Source organism: Saimiri boliviensis, chromosome 9 (genome assembly GCF_048565385.1).
Source record: "Saimiri boliviensis isolate mSaiBol1 chromosome 9, mSaiBol1.pri, whole genome shotgun sequence".
NCBI classification, from domain to species: Eukaryota; Metazoa; Chordata; class Mammalia; order Primates; family Cebidae; genus Saimiri; species Saimiri boliviensis.
Window position 1 is genome coordinate 127,034,883 of NC_133457.1, and position 17,981 is coordinate 127,052,863.

General features: G+C 52.3%; 1 protein-coding gene across 5 annotated transcripts in view; it reads left to right on the forward strand.

The window, feature by feature from the left end:
• DNAJC5 (DnaJ heat shock protein family (Hsp40) member C5) overlaps positions 1-15,193 on the forward strand; it is a 43,149-nt gene extending 27,956 nt beyond the window's left edge. For 4 of the 5 annotated variants that reach the window (XM_074406808.1, XM_003932680.4, XM_074406807.1 and 1 more), the window contains 4 exons: positions 7,664-7,781; positions 8,926-9,139; positions 10,236-10,407; positions 10,853-15,193. In XM_074406808.1, coding sequence (XP_074262909.1) covers positions 7,675-7,781; positions 8,926-9,139; positions 10,236-10,407; positions 10,853-10,956 — 597 coding nt within the window. In that variant the 5' untranslated portion in view covers positions 7,664-7,674 and the 3' untranslated portion in view covers positions 10,957-15,193. Of the gene's footprint in view, positions 1-7,663; positions 7,782-8,925; positions 9,140-10,235; positions 10,408-10,492; positions 10,567-10,852 lie in introns of all 5 variants that reach the window. The other variant, XR_745474.3, reaches the window with a different exon arrangement.
• The last annotated feature ends 2,788 nt before the right edge of the window (positions 15,194-17,981 follow it).

Sequence of the window (17,981 nt, forward strand, 5' to 3'; positions counted from 1 at the left end):
TTGCATCCAGCCTAGCCACCTATGGTGAAACCCTGTCTCTACTAAAAATACAAAACTAGCCAGGCGTTGTGGCACATGTCCATAATCCTAGCTACTCAGGAGGCTAAGGCATGAGAATCACTTGAGGCTGGAAGGTAGAGGTTGTGGTGAGCTGCAGTTGCACCACTGCACTCCAGCCTGGGCAGCAGAGTGAGACTCTATCTCAAAAAAAAAAGAAAAGTGAGTCACATTTTGGTGAGGAGCAGTGGCTCATGCCTGTAATCCTAGCACTTTGGGAGGCTGAGGCAGGAACATCACTTGAGATCAAGAGTGTGAGACCAACCTGGGCAACAAAGCCAGACTCTGTCTCTATAGAAAATTTAAAAATTAGCTAGGCATAATGACACATGCCTGTAGTCTTAGCTAGTCAGGATGTTGAGGAGGGTGGATCTCTGGAGTACAGGAGTTCAAGGCTGTAGTGAGCCAGGATCACACTATGCACTCTAGCCTGGGCAACAGAGAAAAACCTTGTTTTTAAAAAAACAAAATTGGGCTGGGTGGAGTGGCTCACACCTGTAATCCTAGCACTTTGGGACACTGTGGCAGGCAGATTGCTTAAATCTAGGAGTTTCAGACCAGCAAGATCCTGCCTCTGTAAAAAATTTTTAAAAATAGCTCAGCATGGTGGTGCACACCTGTAGTCCCAGCTGCTCAGGAGGCTGAGGTGGGAGGATCACCAGAGCCCAGGAGGTCAAGGTTGCAATGAGGCGAAATCTGGCCACTGCACTCCAGCCCAGGAAACAAAGCCGGGGGGGCGGGGGGGGGCGGAGAATGAGTTACATTTTTTCAGCTTTATATGTTGAGTAATTTTGGATTGCATCCTGAAATGGTAAGAATGAAAGAGTATCTGCCAAGCCTGTCCCTTCCTGTGCTCTCACTGCCTGCAAGTCATTCTGTACTCTTCGGCCAGAACCATCTGGCCAGTCTTAAAAATTGCGTGTATGCCTTAGCAATGGAGTTGTGTGAGAGTTCTGTACGTATTCCACTTGTGAATTGTTTTTTATATGTACATAATGTGAGTATTTTCTCCCATTCTGTGGTCTGCCTTCAGTGTGACTCTATCTAATCTCTGTTCTGCTGTTGGTCTATGTGTCTGTGTTTCCTCAGAACCAAATGGTCTTGATTACTGTAGATTTACAGTATGTGTCCTAAAATCAGTAGGGTAAGTTCTCTAACTTTTGTTCTTTTTTTTTTTTAATTGCATTTTAGGTTGTGGGGTACATGTGAAGAATGTGCAAGATTGTGGCATAGGTGCACACGTGGCAGCGTGCTTTGCTGCCTTCCTCCCCTTCGCCTGTATCTGGCGTTTCTCCCCGTGCCGTCTCTCCCCAACTAACTTTTGTTCTTTTTATCAATGTTGTGGCTGATCTGTCTGTTGAATTTCCTTATTACATTTTTAAAAATCAGTTTATCCGTTTCTATGGGAAAAAAAAAACCTTGGGATTAGAGTCAGGATTGTGTCAGATCTACACATCGGTTTGGGGAGAACTGACATCTTAATATTGAGGCTTCTAATCCATGAACATGGGAAATCTTTTCTATATTTACTGTCTTAGCAATGTGTGGTTTTCAGTGTATAGATTTCATATGTCTTGTTATTGCTTTTTCTTTTTTTGAAACGGGCTCACTCTGTCACGCAGGCCGGAGTGCAATGGCACGATCATGGCTCATTGCAGCCTCAAGCACCTCCTGAGTCACTGGAACCACAGACATGTACCACCATGCCTGTTTAATTAAAAAAGCTGGGCACAGTGGCTCACGCCTATAATCCCAGAACTTTGGGAGGCCAAGGCAGGTGAATCACCTGAGGTCGGCAGTTTGAGAACAGCCTGACCAACATGGAGAAACCCAGTCTCTACTAAAAAGACAAAATTAGCTGGCCATGGTGGCACATGCCTGTAGTCCCAGCTACTCAGGAAGCTGAGGCATGAGAATCGCTTGAACCCAGGAGTTGGGGGTTACGATAAGCCGAGATCACCCCATTGCACTCTAGCCTGGGTAACAAGAGTGAAACTCTGTCTCAAAAAAAAAAAAAAAAAAAAAAATTGATTGGACATGGTGGCTCAACGCCTGTAATCCCAGCACTTTGGGAGGCTGAGGCAGGCAGATCACTTGGAAGTCAGGAGTTTAAGACCAGCCTGGCCAACATGGTGAAACCCTGTCTCTACTAAAAATATAAAACTTAGGCCGAGCGCGGTGGATCACGAGGTCAAGAGATCGAGACCATCCTGGTCAACATGGTGAAACCCCGTCTCTACTAAAAATACAAAACATTAGCTGGGCATGGTGGCGCGTGCCTGTAATCCCAGCTACTCAGGAGGCTGAGGCAGGAGAATTGCCTGAACCCAGGAGGCGGAGGTTGCGGTGAGCCGAGGATCGCGCCATTGCACTCCAGCCTGGGTAACAAGAGCGAAACTCCGTCTCAAAAAAAAAAAAATATATATATATATATTTATATATAAAACTTAGCTGGGTGTGGCTGCACATGCCCAGCTTCTTGGGAGGCTGAGGCAGGAGAATCACTTGAACCTGGGAGGCAGAGGTTGCAATGAGCCAAGATGGTGCCACTTCACTCCAGCCTGGGGGACAGAGTGAGACTCCATCTCAAAAAATAATAATAACGTTTGGGTGGGGTGGGGTGGAGGTCTTAGTTGTTGCCAGCTGGTCTTGAAGTCCTGATCTCAGGAGATCCTCCCACATTAGCCTCCAAAGTGCTAGGATTACAGGTGGGAGAAACTGCATCCACCTTTTCGAGGGGCAGTACCAGCGTCACCCACCCAGCTAATTTTTTATAGAGACAAGGTTTTAGCATGTTGCCTAGGCTGGTCTTGAACTCTTGGATCCTTTTCCTCAGCCTTCTAAAGTGCCGGCATTATGGACATGTGTCAGTGTGCCTAGCTTTTTAAAAATTCTGTTTTAAAGTAATGTCTTCATCAGGTATTAGTAGCAAGGTTATGCTAGCTTCTGAAAATAAGCTGGGGAGTGTTCCCTCCTCCTCTGTTTTTTAAAGTGTTACTCTAAAATTAATGGCATTGTTTGGGCCAGGCATGGTGGCTCATGTCTGTAATCCCAGCACTTTGGGAGTCCGAGGTGGGTGGATCAATTCAGGCCAGGAGTTCACAACCAGCCTGGACAACATGGCGAAACCCTGTCTCTATTAAAAATACAAATTGGCTGGATGAGGTGGCTCATGCCTGTAATCCCAGCACTTTGGGAGGCCGACGCGGGCAAATTACGAGGTCAGGAGATCAAGACCATCCTGGCCAACACCCTGTCTCTACTAAAATACAAAAAATTAGCCGGGCGTGGTGGTGCGCAGCTGTAGTCCCAGCTACTCGGGAGGCTGAGGCAGGGGAATCGCTTGAACCCAGGAGGTAGAGGCGGAGTGAGCTGAGATCGAGCCACTGCACTCCAGCCTGGGTGACAGAACAAGAATCCATCTCAAAAAAATAACAGAACGAAAATTAGCTGGGTGTAGTGGTGCATGCCTGTAGTCCTAGCTACTCCTGAGGCTGAGACAAGGGAATTGTTTGAGCCTGGGAGGCAGAGGTTGCAGTGAGTTGATGACTTAGGATTTTTCTTCTCAGTCACTCTGCAAGCCGGGGACCTCTGGCCAGTGACACCCGCTTGGCCATGCTGGCATACCCCAGCTCACCCGTGTTACAGTTCGTACCGCGTCTGGTGGTTCCCGAGCTCTTGTACCACACCCAAGAATAAGGGAACACTGGACATTGAAGGGTGAGGAGGGCAGAGAAGAATTTTATTGAGCAGTGAAACAGCTTTCAATGGACAAGGGGTGCAGGGGTGGTCCCCCGTCCGAAGGTGGGAAAGTCTCCCTGTGTGGCTGGGTCTGGGGCCTCATGATACGGAGGCTTGCTGATGGGTTCGTGAGTATGCAAAAAAGGGTAAAGCAAAGACACTATTCAAAAGTGAGCATGACAGTGCTGAAAGCCAATTAGGAGGCCGGGCGCAGTGGCTCACGCCTGTGATCACAGCACTGTGGGAGGCTGAGGTGGATGGATCACCTGAGGTCAGCAGTTCGAGACCAGCCTGGCCAATGTGGTGAAACCCCGTGTCTACTAAACATACAAAATTAGCTGGGTGTGGTGGCAGGCGCCTGTAGTCCCAGCTACTCGGGAGGTGGAGGCAGAAGGATTGCTTGAACCCATGAGGCAGAGACTGTGAAAAAAAACCAGTTAGGACAGGGTAGATATGTGTAAAATGGTAGGATCAAGCAGAGGAGAAAGTGCACCAAACAGGACAACAAGTTCTCAACCTAGTCCAAGTTTAACTGTCCTTGGCTTGGACATGGCCTCCCCTGGTCCCCGCCCCATGTGTCTGGGCCTTCTGCTGCCTCCTGCCACTGTCACCCAGCTCGTGCCCGGCACTCCAGCCTGGGCAACACAGTGAGACTGTGTCTCAAAAAAACCCCACATTGATGTCATTCTTAAATATTTGAAAAACACACACACATCTAGGCCTGGAATTTTCTATGGGGTAGCTTTTTTATTACAAATATAACTTTATTAACAGATGCGAGGCTATTCAGATTTTCTGTTTCATTTCTTGTCAGTGTTGGTAAATTGTAGTTTTCAAGGTATTTGTCCATTTCCTCTAATTTTCCTAATTTCTTGGCATGAAGTTGTTGGTACTTTATCTTTTTCATGCCTCTAGGATCTGTAGTGATGAACCTTTTTTCCTCGTGTTGCTCAAAGAACCAACTTTTTTGGCTTGTTAAATTTATCTGTTTGTTTTCATTGATTTCTGTTCTTTATGATTTCCTTCCATTTATGTTGGGTTTGTTACTTTGTAGCTTCCTGAGGTGGAGCCTTAGACCTTGATTAATCTGTTGTGCTAGTCGGCATTCTCCAGAAAAACATTGCCAGTATCTGTGCCTTTTTGTAAAGAAGATTTATTATGAGGAATTGGCCCACTTGATTATGGAGACAAAAGTCCCCTGCTTTGCCATTTGCTGGAGGTTGAGGAAAGCGTTGGAATAATACAGTCCAAGGACAGGATACTTGTGGCCCGTCTCAGTCTGGCAGGCAAGAAGGAAAGCAGTCAAACCCCTCCCACCCCTTTCTGTTCAGGACCCCATAGATTGGGGTGATGCTTACCTGCACTGGGAAGGGCAGTTGTCGTTCCTGAGCCCCCAGATGTTACCCAGAAACACCCAGACACACCTGCAAGTCATGTTTAATCTGGGTACCCCACAGTACAGCCAAGGGGACATACAGTTAATTGTCACAAACATTGTATTTATTACTCAATTCAAAATCTTTTCTAATTTCCCCTGTGACTTTGAGCTACATGTTAGCTGAAGATGTATTGTTGAATATGAAGAGTACTTGGGGCCAGACGCAGTGGCTCACGCCTGTAATCCTAGCACTGTGGGAGGCTGAGGTGGGTAGATCACCTGAGGTCAGCAGTTCAAGACCATCCGGACCAACATGGTGAAACCCTGTCTCTACTAAAAATATAGAAAATTACCTGGGTGTGGTGGCTCATGCCTGTAGTCACAGTTACTCTAGAGACTGAGGCAGGAGAATCACTTGAACCTGGGAGGCAGAGGTTGCAGTGAGCCAAGGTAGTGCCAGTACACTCCAGCTGGAGCTACAGAGTGAGACTTTGTCTCAAAAAAAAAAAAAAAGAATACTTGAAGTTTTCTGCTATATCTTACTCCTGGGTTTCCAGTTTATAGCTGTTAAGTCGGGGAGTGTACTGTGTATGATTTCTTTTCATTTAAACTTCTTGAAACCAGTTTTAAGCCCTAACGTGGTATGTCTTGGTCAGTATACAGTGTTCACTTAAAAATAACATATATTCTAGGCCGGGCGCGGTGGCTCAAGCCTGTAATCCCAGCCCTTTGGGAGGCCGAGGCGGGTGGATCACGAGGTCAAGAGATCGAGACCATCCTGGTCAACATGGTGAAACCCTACTAAAAATACAAAAAAATTAGCTGGGCATGGTGGCACGTGTATGTAATCCTGAGGCAGGAGAATTGCCTGAACCCAGGAGGCGGAGGTTGCGGTGAGCCTAGATCGCGCCATTACACTCCAGCCTGGGTAACAAGAGCGAAACTCCGTCTCAAAAAAAAAAACATATATTCTATAGATGTTGGGCGTTCTATGAGTATCAGGTCATGGTGGTAGATGGTGGGTGTTCTGTGAGTATCAGGTCACGGTTGTAGATGTTGGGTGTTTTATGAGTATCAGGTAACAGTGGCAGATGGTGGGTGTTCTGTGAATATAGTGTTAGATGTTGGGTGTTCTATGAGTATCAGGTTATGATGGTAGATGTTGGGTGTTCTATGAATATCAGGTCATGGTGTTCTGTGAATATACAGTGTTAGATGTTGGGTGTTCTGTGAATATCAGGTCATGGTGTTCTATGAATATCAGGTTATGGTGGTAGATGTTGGCTGTTCTATGAATATCAGGTCATGGTGGTTGCTAGTGTTGTTCAGGACATCGATGTTTTTCCTGATTCTGTTTTTGGTCTGTTCTGTCAATTTCTGAGAAAGGTATTAAAATTAGAGTTGCGTCTTGCATTTTTATTCATTCTGGCAGTCCCTTCCTTTAATTGAAGTTTTTTGTCTACTAGCATTAAATTTAATTATTGGTATGTTTGCATTTAGATCTACCAACTAATTTTCTATTTGTTTCCTATATTAAGAGTTTCCTTTTCATTTTTCTTTCTTGAGATGAAGTCTCACTCCTGTTGCCCAGGTTGGAGTGCAATGGCAAAATCTCGGCTCACTGCAACCTCTGCCTCCTGGGTTCAAGCATTTCTCCTGCCTCAGCTCCTAAGTAGCTGGGATTACAGGTGCCTGCCACCACGCCCAGCTAATTTTTGTGTTTTTAGTTGAGATGGGGTTTCACAATGTTGGTCCGGCTGGTCTCGAACTCCTGACCTCAGATGATCTCCCTGCCTCGGCCTCCCAAAGTGCTGGGATTACAGGTGTGAGCTACTGTGCCCGGCCTCATTTTCATTTTTCTTTTAACTTTTTAGCTTATACTGCTTTGCTGCTTTTTTTTTTTTTTTTTTGAGATGGAGTCTTGCTCTGTAGCCCAGGCTGGAGTGCAGTGGTGCGATCTCAGCTCACTGCAGCCTCGCCTCCTAGGTCCCAGGTCCTGGTTCAACTGCTTTACATTTTTTATGCAGAGGTTGCTCTAGGGATTACAATATTCATGTTTAATTAATTAGTTTATTATTATTATTATTATTTTTTTAGGAATAGGGTCTCACTCTGTCTCCTGGGCTGGAGCACAGTGGTGTGATCATAGCTCACTGCAGCCTCAAACTCCTGGGCTGAAGCGATGCTCTCGCCTCAGCCTCCCAAATTGCTGGAATTACAGGTGTGAGCCACCGCACCCAGCCTACAGTATGTAGCTCTCACTGTGCAGGATCTGCTTGGGGCAGCCATATTGCAGCCCTCTGTCCCCCGTTTAGGACTGCCTCTTACACCCCTGCATGCCCTGGGATCTGTGTGCACACTGCAAACTCCACGAGGCAGCCTGTGATTCTTGTGCTTTGAGTGGTCTTAGGGAGTAAAGTCCATCAGCTCTGCACTCGGTAATTCCATCCATCTTTTGTGATCCTTTCTTTTTATTTTTTCTTCTAGATTAGCCTAACATGGCAGACCAGAGACAGCGCTCACTGTCTACCTCTGGGGAGTCGCTGTACCACGTTCTTGGGCTGGACAAGAACGCAACCTCAGATGACATTAAAAAATCCTATCGGTAAGCAGACAAGTGTGGACCCCACATCCCCGCAGGAAGACACCCACACCCCATGCGGTTTAGTCTGTATTTTACCGAGAACCATTGCATATACTTTATCCTGGCCGACTCAGCATTTAACTGGTCACAGCTCCATGACACCTTTGTATGTGTAATGTGCTCCTTATAGCTTAAAATGATTATATTCGTGTTCTCTTTTTTTTTTTTTTTTGAGACGGAGTTTCGCTCTTGTTACCCAGGCTGGAGTGCAATGGCGCGGTCTAGGCTCACCGCAACCTCCGCCTCCTGGGTTCAGGCAATTCTCCTGCCTCAGCCTCCTGAGTAGCTGGGATTACAGGCACGCGCCACCACGCCCAGCTAATGTTCTGTATTTTGTAGAGACGGGGTTTCACCATGTTGACCAGGACGGTCTCGATCTCTCGACCTCGTGATCCACCCGCCTCGGCCTCCCAAAGTGCTGGGATTACAGGCGTGAGCCACCGCGCCTGGCCCCGTGTTCTCTTGACAACAAAAAATAGCTTAGTAGTTAATAACTGTTCACGGTTCCACAGGGAATCAGGGTCAGAACCTGTTTCGGGACTCCCAGGCAGGAACAGGCAGAACTTTGGTCCAGATGGTCCAGTGGTCCCCTTGTTTTAGCGCAGTGATGACAGAGACCCCACACTGCTGCCGCCTTTTCTGATTGAACTTGAAGATCTGCACTGTTAGGTACAGTTCCATCGAGTAACCTAAAAGACAGGCAACATCACTAATCCATACCATTCAGATCGTCGTCCTCCTGTGTGCGAGAGCGTTGTGTAGTTCGGAGGCACATGTTAGAAGGCCACCATTGCAGCCCGCCATGCTTACCATTCACTTGGCACATGTTGCAGGTAGTGGGCTGGGACACCACCGCTGGCCTTGGTGCCGCAGAGCCCAGGTTGCCCAGGCCCTCCCTGCCCGTGGGGCCTCCTCCTCTGAGGCTGGGTCAGGGCGGGAGCTTTAGCTGAAGCGACGGTAGCGCTTGCCTCTGTCCCTGGCCTCTGCAACCCTGGAGAGTCGGACAGTGAGTTGGTCTGGGTGGACATTCCTTCCGCCATACCCTGCAGTGGATGAGGTGGGACAGAAGGCCGGGACAGAGCCAGGACATGGTTTTGGTTTGCAGGAAACTTGCCTTGAAATATCACCCCGACAAGAACCCTGACAACCCGGAGGCTGCAGACAAGTTCAAGGAGATCAATAACGCCCACGCCATCCTGACGGACGCCACAAAAAGGAACATCTACGACAAGTACGGCTCGCTGGGGCTCTACGTGGCCGAGCAGTTTGGGGAAGAGAACGTGAACACCTACTTCGTGCTGTCCAGCTGGTGGGCCAAGGTGAGGGGCGAGCTGCCTGCCGTGCGCGCACTGAGGTCACTCCAGGCCTGCAGGGTTTCCGGCACTGATGCCATGTGTTTGATGCCAGCACTCTGCACTCCTGAGAAGTGGTTTCTGGGCATATGGAGCCTTTCTCCCCACCCTGCCTGATGGGCAGGGTGTGTCACTGACTTGATGTCCTGCCTGGAACAAGCCAAAGTGCACAGATTGCCCCAAGGAAGAGCCGTGCGGAGCCACCAGATTCTCTTCTGTAGATGGCTCCCAGTCCTTCACAGGACAGAGGAAATAACCCTTGATGTTTCTTTATTTCCTCGTTTTGTTCCAAATGTCTGTCATATATAAGGCCAGAGAGTTTGAATGACTGCATGGCCTTTGTGAGAAGCCTGTATTTGACTTTGAGTCGCCGGCCTCCTCACTTGCATCCTTATAAAGTGTTTTTTAGTTAGTTAGTTTTAGAGACAGAGTCTTCCTCAGTTGCCCGGAATGGAATGCAGTGGTAAATTCCTAGCTTGCTTTTTTTTTTTTTTTTTGAGATCGAGTCTTGCTGTCACCCAGCCTGGAGTGCAGTGGTGTAAGCTTAACTCACTGTAACCTCTACCTCCTGGGTTCAAGTGATTCTCCTGCCTCAGCCTCCTCCCCAGTAGCTGGGATTACATGTGCCCCCTACCATGCCCAGCAATTTTTTGGTTTTGGTAGAGATGGGGTTTCACCATGTTGGCCAGGCAAGACCTCAGGTGATCCCCGCCTCGGTCTCCCAAAGTGCTTGGATTACAGGCGTGAGCCACTGCACCCGGCCGACCCTAGCTTACTTTCACCTTCAGCTCCTGGGTTCAAGTGGTGCTCCCACTTCAGGCTCCCGAACTGCTGGGATTCTAGGCGTGAGCCCCCGTGCACAGCCTGGAGACTGCTTTTCTTGAAGCAGCGGATTTGGTTCTGTATCTCCCCTCGTCCCTCCCTCAGTTCTTTCCTTCTGCTTCCTGTCTGGAAGGCAGTGTCCCTATCTGCCCGCCCCCTGCCTTAAGCTGTGGGCGTTCGGGAGCCCTGCCCTCTCCAGGGGCCTCGGAGGCCGTGCGACGCCACCTCCTTCTCCCCCCAGGCCCTGTTTGTCTTCTGCGGCCTCCTGACGTGCTGCTACTGCTGCTGCTGCCTGTGCTGCTGCTTCAACTGCTGCTGCGGCAAGTGTAAGCCCAAGGCCCCCGAGGGCGAGGAAACAGAGTTCTACGTGTCCCCGGAGGACCTGGAGGCACAGCTGCAGTCCGACGAGAGGGGTGAGTGCCCGCCCTAGGGCCCGAGTGTGTGTGTGGGGCAGAGCCAGACTGGGCCCTGAACGTGTCAACCTGTCTTGTCAAACAGGAGGGCACTGACACTGTGCCGCGAGTGTTTGTGGTGGCAGCTGGGACTGTTGAGGTGTGAACGTGGACCCTGAGGTAAAGCAGGCGCATAGAGCTGTCCCCACCGTGACCTGACCTGCGGTAGCCTTAGAGCCCAGGGACTGCGAGGCGGGGCAGGGCGGCAGGCAGGCGGGGCGGGCCGAGGGCCGAGGGCTGGCGGTGACCCAAGGCCGCGGAGGAAAGCCGTGCGGGGTGGAGGTCAGCGAGCAGCCTCTCCCTGCGAGCGTCTGTCCAGGTGCCGCAAGTCGTCCCGCAGGACCAGCGTTGGTGGCGCCCGCCAGGCTGCGGCCCTTGTGCAGTGCGCTGTGTGCTTGCTTTTCAGAGGCCACAGACACGCCGATCGTCATACAGCCGGCATCTGCCACCGAGACCACTCAGCTCACAGCCGACTCCCACCCCAGCTACCACACCGACGGGTTCAACTAAAGCCGGGAGCAGCTGTGGTCAGGGGAGGAGGCAGCACCGGCCACGCCAACCTTAGAATCATGAACTGTAGTCACAGACGGGAAGGCGGCCTCCTGCCTGCCCTGGCCACGCCCCTCCTGCCTCCACGCCCGCCCAGCGTCGACCCTTGACCCACGAAGTGCGTAGCATGCAGTATTTAAAGCAGTGTAGCTACGGTCTTCTGTTCTTTTTCCTTTTTTAATAGCATGTGCGGGGTTCTGTTCCATGTCTGTGTTGTGGATGTTCCGCGGCATGGCCGCGTTAACCGCACGGTGGAGCTGCTTCCCGGCTTTTGGTCAGCGTGGTCCAGTGAGGGGTGACGGCAGCTGGTCAGGGGGGCGAGGAGAACGGGGCTGCCCTTGCTCCCTGGGCTGGAGGGGCTGGAGGCAGGTGGTGCCTCGAGGAGCTGTGTTACCGTCCTGGCCTCGGGGTCTGGGCCGCACGCTGTGCTTCCAGCCTTGAGCAAGGGGCAGCAGGGCCCTCCTCCGGCCCGAGAAGGGGCGGGGCACGTCCTCCCTGCGTCACCATCATTCCTTGGTGTCTGCTGGGTACAGTTGGCTTGGGGACTGTAGTTTCCTGAGCCTTGTGACAGGGTTTCTCCCTTGGGTGAATTTGGTGTGGAAAGCATCAGAGGGTCTTGTGAGGTGGATGCCACGTCCTCTGCACAGCATCCTAGCCTGGGTCTCCTTGTTGCGTGGACTCTGCGGTTCAGGTCCTTGGAGGCGCGTCCTTCGCCCGCATTGGGCTTGTTTGTTGGTGATCCTGCCCTTCTCCGGGGCTGCAAGCTGGATCGATGGGGCCAGTCTCCCCCTCCCCAGTCCTGGGGTCGTTCTCCACATTCCTTCCAGCCCAGCAGTCCTTTCCAGAGCCCTTTTTGGACCTTTGGAACCACAGATGGTAGGAACAGCCCGAGGAGCCACAGTCAGAGAGTGGATCGTGCATGCGTCAGCACCCAGCTGCTGGGGATGGCGGCTCTCCCAAGACCCCTCCTCCCGTGTTTGCCAGAGCTCCCGTCTGCCCCACTTGCCTTTGCCCTGTCATTGATGATTCAGGCAGAGCCAGGTTCGTTAGGTCCCTGGAGGAAGGACTGACTGGACCAGAGGGACCCTCTGGCTCAGGAGGGTTGGGTCCCTGGGAGGCCAGCAGCCAGACCACGGAATCCACATGTGGACCATTGGAAGTCAGTCTCTTGTGCATCCTAGACCTTGTAGGTGGCACCCAGAGTAGGGGAGCAAGCCTGTGCTGGCAGAGGGGTCAGAGCTGCCCTCACTCTGTGGCTCTTGGGATGTGCTGGCTCTGCCCTTGGCCCCGTGCTGCAGACTCCGGTGGGCCTGGTTTCTGCAGAACATCCACAATGGCCTCCGCAGAGTTCCCAGTAGAGATGAAGCTGAGGAAGAGGCTGTGTCTTGGCTCTGGCTTAGACTAACCAGACGAGTCTCCTCCAGCTCCCTTTCCCTACCTGCCTGCTGACTCGTGATCCCAGCTCATGCATTGCCCTCATTGGCCCACCCAAGGCTGTGTGGAGGGGTAGGTTCAGGGTGACCGGGAAGTTGCCAGAGGGGCATGGATGTGAGGCAGATCTGGACGTGCTCAGGCGTGGTTCCGGTTTCCCCCAGCTGCCCCCGACTGCAGATGCCCACGTGGGCCGTGAGCCGGCTGCCGGCACCAGGTTCTGGGGCGGTTGTGTTTGTCCCACTTTCCTTTGGTTTTTCTCGATAAAATGATCATGAAGACATTTGAATGAGGAGAGATATGCACTGTGATATTAAGTTAGAAATAATTTGTCAAAATCAGACCTCTCCTAAAAGAATAAAGACTCATTGTTTGGCCCGTCCTGAGTAAGAGGTGGTGAGACAGTAAGAGCTTCCATGCCACTCAACATAGCAGGAAGGTCAGCCTGAGAGGCCGGCCATAGGCAGCCTTTGCAATTTTTATAGATGTAACTTAGGAAGTGAGTTATTTTTCCCCAGACTGGCCAAGAGCCAGGTTCCAAGCTCGGACCTAAGGTAGAAAGCCGCCCGTCCGGGGCTGGCTCAGCCCCCCAGGCCCTCTGTCGGCTCACATAGCTCTGTGGCTGGAACCCTCCAGGGCCCTTTGGTACCATCAGAGCAGACCACTTGCCAGGAGGCTTTTCAGTTACAGAGTCCAATGGACCATTTTTTAGAACCATGCAGCTCCCCAAAGAGGGTGGGGTAGGGCGGGGGAGAGGAGCAGGTCTGGAGGATTGTGGAACCCAGTCCCCTGCAGAATTTGTAAAACCTAAATAAATCATGCCATGACAATTCTCACGGTAGTGATCATGATTAGAAGACCCCCCAGGAAGCCCAGACCCTCAGGCCTGGAGTTCCTCTCACTGCCTGACCTGGAAACAAACCCCGTTTTCCGTGTTCTGCGCTGTTGGTTTTAAGGCCTTGTATTAATTCAAGGAAAAAAGATAACTCCTGGGTTTTATTTCTCTTTTTCTTGAGTAGACCGTTACCCTGTTAATTAAAAGAGGCGATGAGCCCCTGGGGCAGCTTACAGGCCTCCCTGTCCACATGCTAACTGACCAGGATGCCCCCGGCACCCCAGCCTGCTGGTGGCAGTGACAGGAGCTTCCTGACTCCGCGGGCAGTGAGTGAGCGAGTGTGGCCTGGGCAAAGAGCAGACCATTGGGCGCGGCTGCCAGGGGCCTGCTGGCGTCATTGTGCTTCAGGGCCTGTCCGGCTCACGAGGAGTCCAGGCAATATGGCCAGGCTCGGACCTGCAGGAGGTGTGGGAGCGGCCCCGCGGCCCTTTTACGGCAGCTGCTGGTGTGGAGATTTGTCCCCTCTCGGTGACGTGGGATTTTTGTCTTCCTTTTGGCTTTATTTTTAAACTGCTTTAGATATTACTGCTCATTGTTTGTGAACTTGCCTAGTTCTGATGTTCAGTTAATGCAGCCGGCACCCAGTGGGGACCTATTAGAGAAAGAAACTGGCGTGTGCGCACGCCCAGCAGGACGCGTCATCTCCGTCGGCTGCTGCCGCCGTCCAGGAAAAACCCTGGGGCCTCAGGCGGCTGAGACTGCTCTCGGGGGCTGCGTGTCCCCTGCCAAGCCCAGGGCACCTGTTCGGGGTGGGCCGGGTGCTGCAGGGGCACCAGCACACAGGCTGCGGCTGGGTCTTGTCCGCCCTCCCTTGGCTCTCAGTGCATCCTACTGTGGGGTGTCTCCTGAGGGGACTCGAAGTGACTGATCTCACCCTTTCCCAGTATTTGGAGCTGTGAACCCCTGTGGCGGAGGACTGACCTGTGTCTGTTACTTTGATTGTGAATCATCCTCCTGTGGAATCGGCAAAAGCTACGTTTTTACTGTCCTTACCAGCAACGGTTCGCGTCGTCACATGCTGTGAGTGTGGGCTGTGATGTGTCCGTGTGTGTACATATGTGCATATGTATATATCACGCAGCAAGCGTGTCGTGCTGCTCTCAGCGGGCAGCAGCAAGGACAATAAAAGGCGGCTCTCAAACGGCCTCTGGTTCTGGACGAGTCGGGCAGGGACCTGCAGGAGGCCTTCCTGGCGGGCGCATAGAAGGGCCAGCTGAGCCCACTGTGTGCAGTGTGTGTGCCCAGGGCACTGCCATGGCCCCACCAGCGTTGGCCTCTGGTCTGTGGGGTCGGGTGCCCGTCCTGGGGGCGCTGTGTCGTGCTCACCTGACCCAGGTGTGTGTCCCGGTGTGAAATCTAGGAGGTGACCGGAAACCCTTCCCTCCCTTAAAACATTAAAGCCAATTTTCTAAGCAACAGATACAATCAGTGGCAAAGCTGCCTCTGGAGGGCAGCCTGGGAAGGGGACCTGTCCTGGCCCCAGGCCCGCCCCAGAGGAGTTCACACAGCACCATGCTCCAGAAGGGGCTGGGCCTGGGGTCCTGCCAGCGGCACCTTTTGGTAGATTTTGTTTTCCTGGATATTGGGGAGATGTTTCAAGCCAGGTGGGGGAAGAAGTTAACATTGAAGTATGTATTGTTTTTAAAAATCCAGTGCAAACACATGGAAGCTGGTTGTCCATGCCCTGGTTTTGTCGCTAGCGCCCTGGAGTCCGACCGTGTTGGGTGCAGGCGCTGTCAGAGCTCCGGCTGACCCTGGCCCGGGCATACACTTCCAAGGGCCAGGCTGGTTTCGCATGGTGATCTCCGTCTTGTATGTCTGAATGTTGACCTAAAATAAAGATTACGTTGTAAAATAAATGTTTTCACTGCAGATCACACGTGTGTCTTATTTACTGGTCCTGCAGATCCCTGGTTTTGGAGAGTGAATCTAGCAGTTGACCTTAGGAGCCCCCTGGCACCCCTTGTGGCTGGAACCTCACTTCCCTACTGCCTGGTCCAAATGTGGACAAGCGCTCCCATTCGCTTAGTTCTCTTTTCACCTCCATTTCCTTTTTCTTTCTTTCTTTCTTGCTTTTTTTTGAGACGGAGCTTTGCTCTGTCCCCCAGGCTGGAGTGCAGTGGTGCATTCTCGGCTCACCGCAACCTCTCCCTCCTGGGTTCAAGCAATTCTCCTGCCTCAGCCTCCCAAGTAGCTGGGATTAAGTCACCCACCACCACGCCCAGGTAATTTTTTTGTATTTTTAGTAGAGACGGGGTTTCACCATGTTGGCCAGGCCGGTCTTGAACTCCTGACCTCAAGTGATCTGCCTGCCTCGGCCTCCCAAAGTGCTGGGATTACAGGTGTGAGCCAACATGCCCGGCCTTTTCACCTCCATTTTCTAAATATCAAGACGGGAGCAAAGAGGCTGGGTGTGGTGGCTCATGCCTGTTATCCCAGCACTTTGGGAGGCCAAGGCAGGTGGATCATCTGAGGTTAGGAGTTCGAGACCAGCCTGACTAACGTGGTAAACCCCGTTTTTACTAGAAATGCAAAAATGGGTGCATGCCTTTAATCCCAGCTACTCGGGAGGCTGAGACAGTTATTGCCTGAACTCAGGAGGCAGAGGTTGCGGTGAGCTGAGGTTGTGCCATTGCACTCCAGGCTGGGCAACAAGAGCAAAACTCCATCTCGGGGGTGGTGGGGGGCAGAATACAAAAAAATTGGCCAAGCACGGTGGCTCACGCCTATAATCCCAGCACTTTGGGAGGTCGAGGTGGGCAGATCACAAGGTCAGGAGTTCAAGACCAGCCTGGCCAACATGGTGAAACCTCATCTCTACTAAAAATACAAAAGCTAGCCAGGCATGGTGGGGCGTGCCTATAATCCCAGTTACTCAGGAAGCTGAGGCAGGAGAATTGCTTTAACCGGGACCTGGGAGGCGGAGGTTGCAGTGAACCGAGATTGCAACACTGCACTCCAGCCTGGGCTATACAGAGCAAGACTCCGTTAAAAAAAAATTAGCTGGGTGTGGTGGGGTGCTCCTATAATCCCAGCTACTCAGAAGGCTGAGGCAGGAGAATTGCTTGAACCTGGGAGGTGGAGGTTGCAGTGAGCTGAGATTGTGCCACTGCACTCTAGCCTGGGTGACAGAGCCAAATTCCGTCTCAAAAAAAAAAAAAAAAAAAAAAAAAAAAAAAAAAAAAGGAGCTGGGCACAGTGGTGCGCACCAGTAATCCCAGCTCCTTGGGAGGCTGAGATAAAAGGATTGCTTGAGCCTAGGGATTCCAGACAAGCCTGGCCAACACAGCGAGACCTTGTCTCTCGAAAACAGTTTGGGAGAAAAAGTAAAAATACTCAGGATCGGCCTGGTGTGGTGGCTCCTGCCTATAATCCCAACACTGGGAGGACCGCTTGAGCCCAGGAGTTCAAGACCAAACTGTGCAGCAGGGAGATCAAAGTTTACAATTCCCTGGGTGTAGTGTCTGTGCCTGTGGTCCCAGCTGTTCAGGAGGCTGAGGCGGGATGATCCCTTGAGCCCAGAAGTCCAGGCTACGGGGAGCTGTGGTTGTACCACGGAACTCCAGCCTGGGCGGCAGGGAGATCCCGTCTTAAAGTCAGTAAGTCTGTCTATATAAAATGGAACACCTTGAAATCCTCTATTCAGACTTAAGAAATATGAAGTAATTTGCGTCAGGTTTTCCATTTAAGAAACGACAGCACCAAAGACCAGTCTGTACCTCCCTCCCCATTTCCCGCCGCTGCTTCCGTAGTTTTGAACTTTGGCACTTTCTGGGCCCATAAAACGTACCACTGGTTTATACCGTTTTACACAAATTGTAGTAACCCACCTGCCTTAGGACTTTTTCATCCTGTGTAGTAGTAGGATGAAAATCAAGCCATGTGGTTATATGAGGTCTGGTTCATTTTAGCTTCTGTACAGAATAGTCATGAATCAGTCACAGCCGCTCCGGGGCTAATTGACCGCCGGCTGGTAGTTCTTCACCGCGGAAGCCAAGGGGAAGCGTCGCTGCTGAGCCGACCCTGCGGTGGGTTCGCTGGGAGCGGGACCGGGGCCCAGAGGCGCTGCGGCGAGGCTCTGCATCCGCCCCGCGGCGCCCCGGCCAGCACCGTCTGCGGGACGGTCGGACCACCCCCGCCCTCCCCGCCGTGCCCTCCTCGCTCCCGGCGACCGCGTCCTACCGCCAGCCGGGCCGGGTCACTCTGGTGGGGCGGGGCAAGCGGGGTGGGCCGCCCACGTGGGGACCAGCGGCGCCCCCCGCCCGGCCTTACGGGCGCTGGGGCACCTTTGCGGCATCTGCGAAGCCCGGCCTAGAGCCCTCCCTCCGTCCGCAGACCACTGCCCGACATCCGGGACCCGGCATAACCCAGGTGCGGGGCTCCAGGGACCCCGCGCTCCTGGCCACGGACTTCATGCAGGGAGACGCTAGAGCCGGAGGGACCTCGGCCGCTGCCAAGAGCCACCGGAGGACTGCGTCCCGTGCCAGATGCGCCCGGCCTGTGGACTGAGCCCCCGGTGTCATCCCGCGAGGCCGATTCAGCTATCCGGGCCTCTTCCCATGCGCCAGGGCCGGTCACGTGGGCGCCGCCTGCAAGCCGCCTCTTCCTAGGTAAACCACCGGCATCTGCCCTGGGGGAGGATGAGGGGGACTTGTGTGGA